The 16579-nt window shown below is 38.8% G+C and overlaps 1 protein-coding gene across 5 annotated transcripts in view; it reads right to left on the bottom strand.

The window, feature by feature from the left end:
* The window catches only part of GNAS (GNAS complex locus), a 164963-nt gene that overhangs the window by 35210 nt on the left and 113174 nt on the right, over nt 1-16579 (bottom strand). For all 5 annotated transcript variants that reach the window (XR_012765829.1, XR_012765830.1, XM_075439041.1 and 2 more), the window contains exon 5: nt 9949-10046. Coding sequence is in view for 3 of the 5 variants with exons in the window: in XM_075439041.1 (XP_075295156.1) it covers nt 9949-10046 (98 nt within the window). In the remaining 2 variants the exon portion in view is untranslated. The remainder of the gene's footprint in view (nt 1-9948; nt 10047-16579) is intronic.

Raw genomic sequence — 16579 nt, 5'->3', positions numbered from 1 at the left:
TTTCTGCAGCAATACAGCATGAGCGATAAGAGCTCTCAGAAAAAACCAACCATCCATGCTCCAAAAGCTGTCATGCTTGCTGATGGCAAACATCAGCACCAGCAGATCCCAAGGCCAGGCAAAACATTCCCGCAAGCTGCTCACCCACCAAGGCGAGTACACTGCACAATCCTAAAACCACCGGTCACGCCTGCTCCGCGTTGGCTGCTGTCGGAGCACCCAGAGACGCACACCGCTTCAGCAAGTCATCTCCTGGTGGAGAAGCATCTGCCGTGGCTTCCAGAGCAGGGGCCAGACCCGAGGGCCCCCCCCCGGCAAGTGCCCCGCAGCCAGCCCAGCACCGCAGTGACCCCGGCCCCCCCACCCTGCAGACCCACCCAGGGAACACCCGGCTGGCCGTGCCACAGGTAATGCACGAGTGATGCAACCAGTGCCGCGTTCCTCCTCACTTCCTCCAGCATTTATTTATAGCTTGCCCTGCAGCTCATGCCTGCAGACCTTCCTCCTGAGAGCGGGATTCCTAGGAAGGCTGCTCCAGCCTGCATGCGAGACTTTTCTTCCGCTTGTTTCTGTATCGTACTGAACTGTTTGTTTGAATCACAGCTCAAAACAAACCTCACTCACGGCTTTTTCTGTTTGCACAAAGGGAGGTTGCAAAAGCATGGGAAGAAAGGGTGATTAAAAAATAATTTTCAGGAACTAATACGAGTTTTAACAGTCACTTTGACTGATTCTCAACACTTGGCAGCATTGTTTTTTACACCACTACAGTAATCCAAGACCACTATACCATTAAGACTGATACTAACAGTTCAACATGTTGTTTGTTTTGGTTTTTTTAAAAAAGTTATGGGAATTTTACAGTAAAACTGAGAACATTTTTTAAATTAATGGCTAAAACTTCAATAAATACAAAATTCTAGTACACCCTAAGTGCATGACAATCTTACAGAGTTTACATAAACACAACTCCTCCTCTTATTTGAACTTGTCATCCTAAGCAATTCATTGTAACACAGACTGACTGACTTCACAAACCCCAAGGGATTTAAGGATTACTGTGTACACAATAATCTACTATTTTACTGGTTTAAATTTACTCAAAACGTGTATTTTTTGAGAACTGAGATTACAGGAGAAGTTTCACCTGCAGCAAATAGTTATTTTTAGGGTGAACTTGTTGCACTTTCCCTACCACAAACAAGCATATTCTGTGCCTAGTGAAAATAAAACAGATACAGAAAAAAGGGCGACACCATCTACAAGATCCACTTACAGTGAAGGCAAACCAAAGAATCTCAAGCTTTCAGCAGCCATGTAGCTCCGTCAATTGTCTGCCTTTCTGTACTCATCACACCTCGTCCAGTGCTGGGCCTGTCCCCAGCAGCCAGATACGGTCTTCACTACAATAATGAGGTTCCCTCACTCCAGGAATGCGTGGCATTGCTTGAAGGATGAAAGGCTGCTCAGCAGAACACCAAGAAATCTATGCAATCAGCAATAGTTGTGAAACCTGTTGTTAAGGAATTAACTCACAGTAGGAGAACTCCATCTACTTTAAGAGAGTTCCTGTAAGGATGAACCCAGGCTGTTGAATTTTTCTCAATTTTTACAACCATGAAAGAAAAACAAGGTTGTGCAGTAATGCTATGTTGGTAACTGCATTTGATGCCCTCGTGTAATACTAATACATACTAATTTCTTTAATAAATTATTTTGTGTCGAGTCTATAACACCACGGATTAGTTGCTCAAAATGGGTTGCGCGTTGAGTCAGGGCTTCGAACACATACATGAAATCTTCTTTACTAACATATTAATTGTTTGAAAAATACCGGTCATTTTAACACCATAGAAAATTATTTGTGAAGTCTTAACACTTCACAAATCATCAACCAAAATAATCAACAAAAATCAACCCTACATATCTCCTTGATGAAAAGTTGGAAACACTACTTTTCAAGGTGACAACAGTGACGTGCAGAACAAGCACCTTGCCAGTGTAGTTCATTAATTCTCATTCTATTACAGACTTGTACCTACCAACAGAGCAAGAGACCAATACGATATTCACAGCATTTCTTCCAAAAGCTTCAGCAAGACAGAAGATGCTTCTTCATGTATTTCTAGCATATTTTCTCACACTATTAATTAATGCCACAACAGAAACTTCGAGCATGGGAAAGCGGGAAGTAATGGGGACCCTGTTGCCATTAAAATGCAGAAATTGGTAAAAGTTTAATTAACAGAAAGTTTTGGCTTATATTCCATCTCTTGCTGTATTGAATTTCAACTCTTCCCCTTCACCCACAAAACAATCCACTGCCTTTGAATTTGAATGTTTGCAGAGAACAGTGATGTAAGAAACAAATCAGAAGCATGGACAGGTATCAGCAATATCTTGACCAAGAAGTCCAGAAACGACTGAACCAAACAGACTTGAAAGCAATTACAAAAATATGCATCTGGCGTTTGCTTTAAAAAAGCTCAAGATTGTTTTACTTCCTCTTTTTGAAATAGAAATCGCAGGGCTCATGCACATTTTGCCATTTATCTGTATTACTTGTTTCTTAAAATGTTTAAAATCATTTGGAGATGCATGCATAATATTCTTTATCAAACAACATAGTTTGCCATTTTTACCACTAGTTACAAGGAATCTGTTGTTCTCTTTAGTGAATTATTTTTAACTCTGTGTTAATTAACTCTACAGGTATAGGCAAACCATCAAGAAAATGGGCTACAGAACAACTTCATCTCCAGAATTCTGAACTGTAGCCAAATACTTTTAGTACAGAATTATCTTATGAAGCTGCTTCATTCTTGGGTTTAGACAGTAGTAGTTACTCATATATTCACATTCTTTGATAACATCAACTTTGGTTTTAAAGCAGACTACCAAAGTAAAATATTAGCTAAGAGAGACATCCTGAGCCAACTACCAGCTGGACTCAACACGGTATTCTTCACCAGCTAACTAAAATGTCAGCATGCCTGTTATTTAGTCCTGCCTTCACAACACCGTCTTGTGTGCTTTTGCCGTGCAGAATGAAACTTGACTGTCAGAGGAAAGCAGCCATCTACTGAACAAATCACGTGGATCTGTTCTTACCATCACAGAGGAAATTTACTATTTTATGGACAAATTTTTTTTAAATAAAATGTTAACATTCATGCCAAAGTTTCAAATATACTCTTGAGCAAGTGTGTGCCTAACCTGAGCAAATCTTGTGCACCTGAATTTGTTACTGAAACAAAAAAACAGCTGTTGTATCAGCAAATGCTCCATTTGCACATGAAAGCAAATGTGACAGGCTGAGAAAGGAACACCCATTTCCACTAAATCAGGCATCCCTGAACTAGGGTTTATCCTTAACTCTTGGAAGCATTAGCGGCCTACAAACTAAAAGACAAAGCGTGACAGTTGGGATGCAGGACTAGGTCAAGATATGGGGTAAGAAGTTCCAACCCAGCTTTTCCACGCTCCTCAGACCAGGTCAGCCCTGCCTCCAGCTGAAGGCAAATCCCTGATATTGTACAACCAGACACAGCAAGGAAGTCGCATCTACGGCCAAAAAGGAACTGCCACATTAACAGATGTGGGGAGCAAAGGAGAAATAAAAGTGGTAAATGAATGAAGGTGACGGGTGCAAGGGGGGTTATAAGTGGCAGAGTGAGCGACAGTGGAGGCGGAAATTGGATTCCTGGAACAGACAGTCAAACCCTTTCACAATAATTCAGAATGATGTGATGGGCATCGCACAGACCTCAAAACCCCGTGGTATGACTTTTTAAATTATTCATATTTTGGACTTGTAAAGGTCTTTCTGCCATTATGGCTCATCATTTTAGTTTTTTCACTCATCAGTGCTCCCAATTCATAAGACTCAAGCAAGCTATTCCAGGACACCTTTTGTTTTCTCTTGCTTCATACTGGGATGTAATTTATTTTGAAGACAGAGAAGTTTATCTGGGGTTGAGTGTAGCTTGGAATTATGAATTTATGATTAGCTGTGACAACAGTGGGAACATGTGTTGGATTCATAATCCATTTATTGGCTAAATTTAGGTAATCTGGTTTTCACAGCACTTGCCAGCAGGCACATCCCTGCTATCAACAGTCAGCAAGAAAGGGCAGACACATGGAGTAGTTCGGTGTAATTCAGCTGCTAACAGATTTGTATTCATTTTGTTGGTAGTGACTTCACTGCAGTCATGCAAAGACATGAGTTACTGTGCTTCCCATCATCTAGAGCAACCTATTTCTGCACCTGATAACCCACTGGATTGCATCAAAAAATACAACTTGGGCTGTTTTTTTGATTTTTTTTTTTTAAATTGAAATTTAACCTTGTCTAAAACATGATCCTCTATTCCCTCAGGCTGAAGAAAAGTAGGGATAATACCCTAATTCAGCTACATCTAAGTGCTCTGGAATAAAGTAAGGTGGGTTTCATAGTCAAGACTAAGGATTAGAAATTAGATTATCTGGGTCTATTCTTCGGTTTGCCAAAGAATTCTCAGAGCAGTAGGCAAGCTCATCAGTTTTAGATCAGCAAAAGAGGACATGAATATTATTCCTCCTCACGGGAAAGTTTAATAATATAATTATTAATGTCCGTAAGCAGCTCATGTATGCCAGGAACATAGGCCAGGGAAATTCCTGTCCTGTTGAATATGAATACGCAGATATAGTTTGCAGAGCTGGAGGAGACAAGAACAACTACTCTGCCAAAATCAGATCAAGTGGAGAGAAACTAAAAAGGAAAAAAAGAGTAGTAAATAATCCGAATAAGAAACTAGACTAACAGTAGTACCACTGATAAACCAGCCACTATTTAAAAAGGTGAGACTTTCAGGAAACGCACTTTACTACACATTCCATGAAGGGAACTTTGTCATGAAGTGAAACCAGCGTGGAAGAAAATCATTAAGTGCTCAGATTGGGGCTCTTAATTGCTCTCTGCAAGTCAGCAAATCCAGAAGTAAAACACACCATAAATCTTAATAAAAATATAAAGACTTTACAACCCATAACAAAATAGAAATTAAAAAAACAGTGCGTCCACATCTGCTGATCCTTTAGCAGCCCTGCACAGCAGTCGGCTAATAGCTGCACTCCCCCCCTTTCTTTGGTAAGTATTTTAAAACAAACATCTTAAAAAATACTTCTCATAAAGCTCTTCTGGAGCAGCCTGGCACAGTTTCAAGCTATCGGAGTGGCTCTGCTGGTGCTGAAGTTCGAGAACTGCGACTCTGCACCTCGACCAGCCACTTCCCCGTGCTTTCTCCTTCCCTGAAATGGCAGGCGGCGGGAGGAACGCCGGCACGGCCGGAAATAGCGTGAGAATGGGCTCCCTCGTGCTGCTTCCAGCCCTTCCTGATATCGGAGGGTGTGAAATGGGTTGCAAAGACTGTCTCTCTCATTATTTCCTTTTCCACCCCAGCCAAAACCAGGAAGCGCCAGCTAGAAGATAGGCAGAGAGAGCATGGCGTAAAATGAAGCACAAAACCAAACTGGTGCCCAAAGCTAACTAAAGCAAAAATTCAAGGATCTGTGGGCATAGTCTAATAATAGCAAGTCTAGAAAAAGCACTAGGAGGCTCATATACACAGGCTTTGCTTTTGATTTGCTACCTGGCTAATCCAAAGGCTACTGACACCAAAGCAATTCTCCTCAGGACATCCACAGACTTCGGGTCAGACCTTACAGGACAGTGCTGGCAGCCTTTGTGCTCTTGTGCCACAAACAGTGCATTCGTATGGGAGAGATCCTACTTTCTCGGACTGCTCTGCTGTGTGTTTGTGAGGCTTTAAGAACAGAGTTCCTCAAATGAAAACCAAGGCAGAAGTATTATCAACAACAGCACCTCTAAGAGATCGTGTTTGTTTATATTTGACAGAAGGCATATATTTGACAAACAGGTCTTGGCACATTACAGTGGAAATGGCTCCTATGTTCTTGATATTAAATAATATATTCTAAATGAAATGCAATCCTGTGCCTTCAAGGAAGAAATAGGAGGGATGGTAAATCATTTATTTATCATTATTTGGCATTTTCTATATTCTAGACACTTCTTCATTCTGCTGTTTATTATTAGTCAAGAGCGGTATCCCATAGCAGCTTCAGCAGAAACATTCCTTCTCTTCTGTACACATCCCTACAAGATGCAAGAGCAACGAAATTTGGTCTCCTCATAGATAATGCTCCCTCCTCACAGCTGAAATACATTCCTCTCAGGGAGAAACTGGTGACAACCTCACACACCATGTTGTTCTAAAAGCAGAATTGAAACTAATTACTTAGCAAGTCCAGTTAAGAAAGGGAAAGAGCCTTCTTTCCTTTCTCTGCCTCTCAAGACTGTAAAATATGCCTAGGCAGGAAGCACAGTAAAGCTCATGATGAGCAGAGGCAGCTACTCTTTCAAAATGCACAGAGCTCCTCTGAAGTGACATTTTCATTTGGCCAGCGAGCTTGAGGACAAAGGGCAGGACACCAGCAGGGCTCTCCAGCAGATGAGGTTACTGGCCAGGCCTCCCAGCTTCACACCTCCGAAGATCACAACTGCAGCTAAATTGAAAGCCAGGATGGTACCTGGGGCTTTCGGTAAAGTCCTCTTTTCTGAGCCAGTGCAACCAGGAACTTGGTGGAGCAATGATAACAGTGTATATTAACGTTAACTTCTTATTGGGAGACACTGAAACTTGTAGCTAGTCAGCAGGAAGTACTGGGGTATTTAAAGATACTGCTCAGGAGCAGGTGAAAAACACCATTTCCAGACTCTAAATACCTACCTTCAAGTTAGGTAGATACAGCACATCAGATTGAGAATTACATTTGTTCCCACTTTCCTGGGAAAGGACATGCAGCAAAAATCGAGCTTTGCTCGTCGAGGGGAGCTCCTGACTCGTCAGCTAGTTCCCTTCTTTCCTCAGCACAAACTCTGCCAGAGTTTAAACCCCATTTCCCAAACATCTTTCTCTTCAAGATGCTTCAGCATCCCGCAGCTATACCATACAGTCCTCTGCAAAGCCCTTCTGCTGGACTATAACTAGGATACCTGCATGGAGAACCACTTTTTATCCATGAAAAGCAGAATTGTGAAAGTGGCAACATCGCACAGCGGGGAACTAGGTCAGTCCTCGTGGCCCTTCCAGTAGCTCACTGCCACCATCACACCGTTAACAAGAGACAGAAATAAGATGGAAAGGACTGGCATCAGTTCCCAGAGGACAACAGGCAGGATGCCCCAGCAGACCACGAGCCCCGCAACGTGCCCCCTCCCCGAGGACCAGCCCCTGAACTCTTCAAGCTCCCCTAAGAAGCTCTGCATACACTTAACGGAGGTTTGGCAGAAACGAATTTCATTTCATTCAGACAAAGCCCTGTAAGCTATACACACCTCACTGCTCCCTGCTAAAAGACAGACAAAATTGATTTTTAAGCATTCAGCAGAATCTCCTTGCAAAGCTTCCTATATGTAACCATGTCAGTTCCAGGAGTGAAAAAAGCTTTTTTAAAAAACGCAGAATGTTAAATGAGCCTATACCAAGACAATCTTTACGCCAAACAATTCGCACTTCAAAAAATGAGTTTAAAAAAAATTAAAAATTCTATGAACAGCCATAAAAAGATAATTTTAGTGAACAAGAAACATTGTTTAGAATTTTAAAGTAATTCAACCAACAAAGAATTCATTAATATTTAAGAATTTATTCACCTTTCAAGAGCAAGAAGGGATTTTTGGAAGCTGGATTGATCTTGAAAGAGAAAAGCCACTCTTCCTCCTTCCGTTTTAAGTATGCCTTTTTTGTTTTAAACAGGGACTTCAACAGGGGATAGTGTTTAGAATCCAAGACTCTTCTCTGAAAGAACTGACAACTCCAACAGTTTGCTCAACTTTTGCTTTTAACTTCTACTAACCCTAATGACAGTAGCTTGCACATTCAAATTAAAATAGTCTTCACTTGATAATATCAGCTACATTTTATATTTTGCCTTTGCTATGGTTTTTTTTTAGAGTGTTCTCACCAGGTTAATTTCAAGGTATGGATCCTGTCAGATTTTACAGGAAGTAATTCTTGTCAGGTCCCTTGAAAATTTAGTATGATAAAAAAAAAATTGAGAATTTCAAAGCAACATTAACCTCCAAGCAAACATTTTGCCATTAAAACACTCCTACTTTGCACATTCTGTTATTAAAAGCAACGTCACTGCACATCAAAAATGCCAGAAAGGACAAGAACCACCTAAACTAACAATTGGAAAGGTCCTTCCGCAAGAAAATAATGTCATATACTTTACTATCGAATTGAAAAAATATTAAGAGTTATGAAATATTTTTAGGAGACAGGTTTGGTATCTTAGAAAAAAAATTTGTAATTTGTCAGCAATGTACAAGGTTTATTTTTAGCTCAACAGCCCATGATGTAGAATGAAGCTTTCCACTAGATGGAGCAGGATGGTAAAACCATCATGAAGGCCATCCCCCTCGCTGGCCCATGATAAAGTCAATGTCCAGCAATCACAGATGATAAGAATTTTAGCTTTCAACTGTGCATTCAGGGCAGAACAAAATTTGTTCCTCTTCCAAAAAAGGGCAACACGAAACTCCCTTAGTGCTTAACAGTATTTACTTCTTCCCATCACAGACATTGACAATTAACAAACACTAACCAGAACCAAACAGATAACCAAACACTACCAGAAACGATTTTTCCCCATTTCTATCAGCTTTACACTAGAAAGACAAATTTTACTGGATAGTTGACAGAAAACGAAAATCTTGTAGTATTTTTTTATATTGTATCAACTGAACTTGCAAAAAGATCCATGCCAAATGATCAAACATTAGTCACCTAATGCAAAAGACATCGCTACACATCAAACACACCCACACTGGAGACAATGGCAAAACTTCAAAGAGGCTCCTGAAGACCTGGAGCTGTGCTAGTCATTGTAAAATTATCTCCCTGGTCTCTTCTCAAACAGAGCTAATTGTTGATTTACCTTTAAGTCTACCTAAACAAACCAAAAAAACAACCTTACAAATTTAATTTCATCAAATATTCTTTAAGAGATGCAGCAGTAGACAAACTGCAGTTGTCCATCATCATGTGAAATGAGAACTCTGCATTTCCTTGACCATTAAACCTGGTTTCAGCTTCTCCAAAAGAAGCAGAGAGAGTATAAACCTACAAAGAACAGTTTTAACCACCAATAATCCAAATGTAAGTTCCGCAATTCTTGAGTATACGCAAGAAAAACACCAGGAATGGTCACAATTATCACATCCATCTTGCCACAAGAAGTCCTGAACCATACTATATTGCCACATGTGATAAATAACTGCAAACATGCAGCAGTCTCTCATGACAATACTAATTATCACAGTGGTATAAATAGCAGAAACGAATGAATCATGCTCAGATATGTGCGTGAAGGCACACAAGCAGAAGTCTTGGTGACTGATCAGAGGCTGCTGCCCATGATTGTTGCTGCCATCTCCTTGTTTTCAGATAAATAAATTGCATTAAAAACAAAAGGTACAAACATGGACATGTTTCACACCAACGTACTTTCCAACTTATTAAACTTGCTGCAGTATCTGAAGACGTCACTCGGAAAGGAACTGGTCTAATTGGAAGAAGCAGGACATTTGGTCTTTGAGACAACACAACTGTCCACTGCTTTAAGGTGTCAGCCTGTATTAAGACCATTGGAAAGCATCTACAAGGTTTTCAATATAGATATTATCATCTAACCGAACATCAGTTTTTGCTACCTCTCTCAATAGCCGATTACCAAGAATTCACTATGTAGCATACAATCCTTTTGCAAGACTAGGAAAAGTAACCACCAGGACTATCCAAATCAGTTATTAACATTCAATTAGAAAATCTGTATAATGTGGTCAATATGCAGAAGAATAGAAACAATACTTACTACTGTGCACAATCAATCAGCTGATATTCATTAGATCTCTCATAGCAGGCTTTCACACCTTCGTCTTGCCAAAGTGTTTTCGTATGTTCATAAAACTCCTAAAAGAGTAAGACAGTATTGGCAAAATGAATTATGTATGAAGAGAATTGGCAAATGGTAATGTATCATTACCACTGTAACGAACAGTAAATGGTAGCATATTCAACAAAAACCTCCGAACATTCTTTAGAACCTGACTCCAAGTTCAGTTGGCTTTCTTAGTTGTTTTGACTTTAATGTTTTTTAATGCTTAAAGAACTGCTTCTCAATCATTTTGATTGAGTTCAACTTTATATTGAATGAAGGGTTAACTTTTCATTAATGACAATTCTGTCAGCATTTTTAATAACCAAGACTATTCGGTAACATTTGTTCTTTAACTCACAATTCCACTGCATGTTACATTTATTTGGCTTGTCATGACTTTTTTTTTTTTCCTTCCGTCAAGGAAACACAACCTCTCAGTAATTCTTACATAGAGGTAGTGAGCAATGATTAGGTTTTACGTGACTTTCTAAGTTAGTGAGGACCTTTGTGGACTACATAGACATCTGTATCTTACTTAGCTCTGTATCACTTGAAGTATTTACAGAATTTATTCTTTTACAGTGTAAAAGGATACTGAACTATAGAAAAAATACAGGGATACAAAGCTTGACCATGTTTTAATGGTGTTAACCCTAAAAATTATAAGCCAAGATATGAAAGCAGACAGCCAAAATGCAGTGTTTCAGTTTCGTCGAACCTGTAACACAACTATAAGACACAACCAGAAGCCCGTTCTTTTTTGCACAGAAAAGATACACTTTGGCTCCAACCAGGGCATGATGTGCAATATGTAATTGTATTTCTGGCTATCAGTCTAAGAACTTTATGAATAGACTTGGAGAGAGCAGCAGCAGCCTAGTGTCTTAAATACACACACCATTGCAGGCATTTCTTTTACCAACGACCATGGACTTCCCTTGGGTATCTCGCAGAGCTTTTTTTTGGACTATGTACTTTCATTCTGATTTTAAGTGGCTCAGGTAATTTATTCCAAATCAGCTTTTTTGTATCCAGGACAGCACATGAACTCTAAAATAGTTGCTGCATATACTCTATGTCTCCCCCCACCCCTTTACAGTAGAAGTATTTTAAAGAAAAAGAATACATTATTTTAAATAGCCATTTTACTGCTTCTAGGTTCCTTCATTAACTTAGCTTTGGAATCACTCCCTCTCTTGGGAGATCAGTCTCTCGCATTCTTTTACTATCAGTCCAGTAGAAAGAAAGGGGTAACATCCAAATTGACGTCCAAGGTCTTGAAATCTCTTGAAAATCTCTTTTAAAAAAAATTCACTTTCCTACCAGAATGTTAACTAACAACTGAACTGTACCAGAACAGTAGATGCTTTAAATGGCATCTTAAAGGTGCATAATGGCATCTTACAGTAAATTCTGTGATGTAGATTTTCAAACCATCCTCTTTTTGGCAGATATAAGATGCATACGTAATTGTGTGATCATACAGTTGTGAATACCAATGATGGAAACAGCCTATCAAATGTAAATTTGATCTTGCTTTCATTGCTACTGAATATTCACTAGCTGCACACAAACGATAATAAATACACACTGCACATCTAAAAAACTCTCTATGGCAAAATTTTGTCCTAATTTGTTTTAAAGAGTTTATAAAGTTTATACATAGCATTAGACAGATCTTTTCAGTTTGTTCCCTGCTTTTATGAACAGCTGATGAACAAAAAGACTAGTTAAACTTCTTTCAGACATAGATATGAAGATTTTACTTGATTTTTAGTATTTGCAGATTGTACAATCATTTGCTGTTAAAGGGAGTAAAAGATGAATCAAAATCTTAATTCCAGTCCTCAGTTTTCTTTCTCCCACTGCTGGAATTATGTCCATTGGATGCTTTCATTTTGAAGGTTTCCAATTATTTGGCAGTTGGGGGACTGTCAATTACCTTCAGTCTTCAACTGTATCACAGCGTAGTGAAGAAAATCTCTTTCCAAAGCAAAAAAGAGTAGGAAGACAAAGCAAAGGAGAGAGGGGGAAATCTCTGGAATCTCACTGTATTTGAACTAGACCCATTTTGGGGTAGCTTTAAATATTTATTTTTAAAAGTAACAGTAGCCTAATACAGAACATCTTTTGACTCACTCAACTTCTTACTACAAAGCTAGGAAATTGAAAAATTGAATTGTCAATTTTATGAGGTTTTTTTTTGCTGAAACAGCAGCTGATTCAAATGGATACACACCACTTAAATTTCCCATCTAATCAAGAGAACTTACACCAGACTTCAGACAGTTAATTGAACTATTTGGCAGAGATATGGTTCTAAAATAGACATCTACTTCAAACTGGGATCAGCATCTGCCAAGCCAATTATCTCCAAATATACCCCCAAATACTCACTTCATCCTGCATTACAGTAAGTAAACAAATAACCAGGCAAAGATAAGTTTACAGAAAATGCAATAAAACATAAAGATTATTCATCACCTACTAATGTACATTTAAAGTGAAAAGAGGCAGTGCCTAATGAAAAAAAAAAAAAAAAAAATCACAGCACAGTAAAACTCTGCTACAAAAATGAGACACGAAGTCCTTCCTCACTACTGTTTCCCACTACAGCTATGACATTCTGGTAGAGAACGGATATAAAGCAACTATTTCAAACAACTTACAAACTCCGTCATACCTGGTGGAGAAACATTTGGAGTTGTTTCTACAATCAGACTCTCAAAATGGGATGAAAAGTAAATCCAGTTCCTGGCCCTAGCATAAACACATTGATAATAAAAAGCCTAGGATTTATTTTAACAGAACAGCTACATGTTGTTCCAAAGAGTCCTCCCTGTGTTGTAAGGGCAGTTCTTAACTTCTAAGAAAATATGTGGATTACAATAATGGGATAATGATCAATGTTTGTGCCTTGTTAAGACAAACTAGCCATAAAAAACTTAATACTGCCTTTATGTCTGTCCTGCTAATCTGAACTATAACCAGCAATACTTATGCAATCTTTTCAATATGGTTATTAACTGTCCATGTGGGATGGAAAAAGAATTTAAGTCCACATTCTTTGAACTTCTTATTGGCATGTCAAAAATCAGGATCTACAACAAGTAATGAGAATAGATTATTCTACTAAGAGACAGGGGGCTTTTTTGGGGTGGGTTTTTTGTGTTTCTTTTAGTCTTTTTTTGTTGTTTGTTTGCTTTCATTTGTTTTTAAGACTGAACTACACGACTTGTGATAGCCAAATATAAAGGCCTTTTATTAATAAACAAGCTTTTCTCTTTAGGCCACATCAAACATAACTTCACACATTTTGGGACTAATGCTGATGCAGCTTATGGAACTGTAAACTAGGAAGGTGTCCACCAAAGAAAAGTTGGAACCAGTGTCACAGAGTTCCAACCTTGCTTTATTAGAATCCTACTTACACTGGTGACTGATTTTGGAATTCAGACATAACAGCTAGTTCCAAAAAAACAGATTCTCCCTCCTCCCAATACACCTACACTAACCACAATTCTGAAATAATATTTAAGAAAAAGAATAACATAAGAAATCCTCAGCATCCCATTTGAGTCATGGAATGTAGCTTGGGGCTACACTCAGGGAAGGCAAGTAAAACCACAAGATTTTTTTTTAACGTATATAGGTGAAACAAGGGCTTCAGAGTCCACTAGAAAAATCAAGTTAGCAACAGCGGTGGGGTTTTTTTTGAGTTAAATAGGTCTAATTTGTATGAGATCTCTAAAAATAATGAGTTAGGAAACAAATTAACCAAAAGTAGCAGGCAAATTTCCTGAAAGAAATAGCCAGAAAACTAGTCCTTACATGTCTGGTTCTTGTTTCCATAACACTGATTCATTTGCTGGCACATTCTAATGTAACAGACTCTACAGCAGCATCAACACAGGTTTCTCTTGCACTATAAAACGGAACTCCTTATAAAATGGCTAAAATAAACAAATAATACTAAATAACAATTCAGTTTGAGATGATACTGCACAGTAAACAGGATTTAAGTGTTAGATTCCAAACTATCTATAGTATTTGCAAAGTATGTTCACATTATCCATTCTTGCTCTATGCATACTTAAAACTGTAAAAAATATTCACGTTATGTCATTTTCCATTAAAAAAAAAATGCTGGAGTTACACAATACACACCCAAGATCCTGTTTAAACTATAGCTGAAGCTGTGTAAAGCAACAAAAGTCAACATAAGTGATGACAGCACGGCATCACCAAAGAAGGTGAGAAGCGAATTCTTTCTAAGAATTATGTCAAGATTGTAGCGTTCATTTACCACCAGACCAGACTTTACACTTTTCAAAGCGCTAACATAATCCTAAAGAGGGAGAAATCCTTGTGTAGAACACTTTGGGAGAACGATGTCAACGTAACACAAATCTGAACAGAACAAACAGGGCTGGGCAGGGGCATAGTTTGAATTCCAAGCACAATCCCTAACAAACACGCTACGTTTCTGTGGGAGCTGTAAAAAACTCTGAGAAAATCCACTGACTGGGTAAACCTTCTCCGGTCTTAGATAACCGAAGTACCAAGGACCATGACTTGCTGATGCTGAAGCAGCCTCATCTCTCCTCATATCATCACACCGCAATACTTAAAAAGTCATATTTATGTAAAAAGAAATGTATTTCTGTATTAATGTTTTATTCATTAGATGACACTTTCTCTCCACGTGCTGAGAGTTTCCCAATACAGTAAGTCAATAGGCAACATTTGTAAATCGCTTGTATTCATTTACAGGAATCTACGCAGACCTCTAGAGAAAAAACCCAGCAGTGGAAATCATCATGTAAAAGGGATGCTTGGAAAACTGTACTTTGTTCCAGAAAGAGCTTACTGACACAATTCTGGATTAGAAGAGGGGCTATGCAGAGTCTAACCAAGTTAAAAACCTACTTGTATTAGAAAATTCCAGCAAATTGAATAAATGGCAGCAGGTAACCAGTGGTTTTAATAAAAGTCAAACCAGAGAAAGTGTTAAAGAACTTGGAGGTTGAGTGTTTTGGTTGTTAAAAAAAATAATCCTCAAGAGACAAACTCCAGGCCTGGGAAAAAAATAAATGAACCAAGATCAGCTTTTGAGAGGCACTCTAAAGGATAAAATATTAGTAGAAAATTAAAGAGAAAAACTGGACATACTGTCTACAAGGTTTTCTTCCCTCCAGATATATAAATACTCAAGAGACTTTTTACAAAATGTTTCTGAAGCAATGTTTTATAGGCATTAAGATGTTGGCAGGGAAAAACGCTGGCACAGTTCTTGCCACTATGACACCATGTTCACCGGAACCTTAGCACTGACATGCAGCATTACCTTTTCTTTGTAAAATATAATATAGGGTGGATCTGTCCTTAGAACAGCTTATTTACTAATTCCAGTGAAAGTCAATGCCATTGAAAAAAACCCCTTACCTACTGAAAGGTGTGTACAACCGTTACACAATGTTGTGGTTAAAACTGGGATTGAATCCCGAGGCAAAGTTCACTGTCCCATGGAGTTGCACATTTCATAATAAGAGTTTTAAATAGGTTATCCACTTACAAACCTAATGATTAAAGGTCAAACCAAACCAGCTTCTAACTGTAAAACTGCATCTTGGAGGACATTCGCTTCCTGACATGTTCAGCTTTTAAAAATAACATTGACCATTGGTTTGAAACCCCTTTACAAACCTACTCCGCGAGGTGAGGGCGCCTGAACTCTACTTTCATGACAGTCAGGCAGTTCTGCTGCATTCCACTAACGAACCGTATTACAACTAGACAAGGTCACAGGATAGCAGGGCAGCCCGACACATTCCAAGACAAACTGCACAAGTTGGTTTTCTCCTTCCAGGATAGGTAAATATGACAAATTGATGTATTTTTCATTGCTCGTATCTCAAATCAAGTGATTGCTATTGACTGTAAGGCCGCTCAGTGAAGGAAACTGATGGCATCTTGTTGTTTGGGCAAGGATACTAAAATGTGTTAAATTTGTCAAATCAGATAGTTTAATAAGCCACTTGAATAGGGAAACATCTGCATTCCTAATGGTGTGAACAAGTGTTAATTATTGCTTGCTATTTTAGGAAAAATGTGCTGATGATATCACAAAGGAAACGCATACCTACAAATAGTTGAAGATATTCTCCAGTTACTGGCACATGTCCAGAGCTGAACACAAAACTCTCTGGGAGAGGCCAGAGTACTCAGCACTTCCCACAACCAAGTCAGGAATACTTTCAGCAAGGATTCAGTTTCATTATCAATAGTTTTTCGTGCTCAGAAAAGAAGAGAGATGCTGAAATATTTTGGGTTTCTGCTTAAAGTATCTTCACGTTTCTAGTAGCACAAATTAAACTGGATGTGACTGCAAGGAATGGACAATGGGAAGGGAACAGTATTTAAGAAACTCCTGTGAAGTCTGAGCTTTCATTTTTCCCCTTTGTTACAACTTTCAAAACACCGCAGCATTTGAGAAATGTGCCAACACACAACTCCATAGCCACAACCTACACAGTGCCTTCGGTTAAAAGGCCTCACTAGCATA

The sequence above is a fragment of the Opisthocomus hoazin genome, chromosome 18, assembly GCF_030867145.1.
Source record: "Opisthocomus hoazin isolate bOpiHoa1 chromosome 18, bOpiHoa1.hap1, whole genome shotgun sequence".
Taxonomy (NCBI): Eukaryota; Metazoa; Chordata; class Aves; order Opisthocomiformes; family Opisthocomidae; genus Opisthocomus; species Opisthocomus hoazin.
The sequence above is the reverse complement of the archived record's forward strand: the minus strand, read 5'-3'. Positions and strand labels throughout refer to the sequence as shown.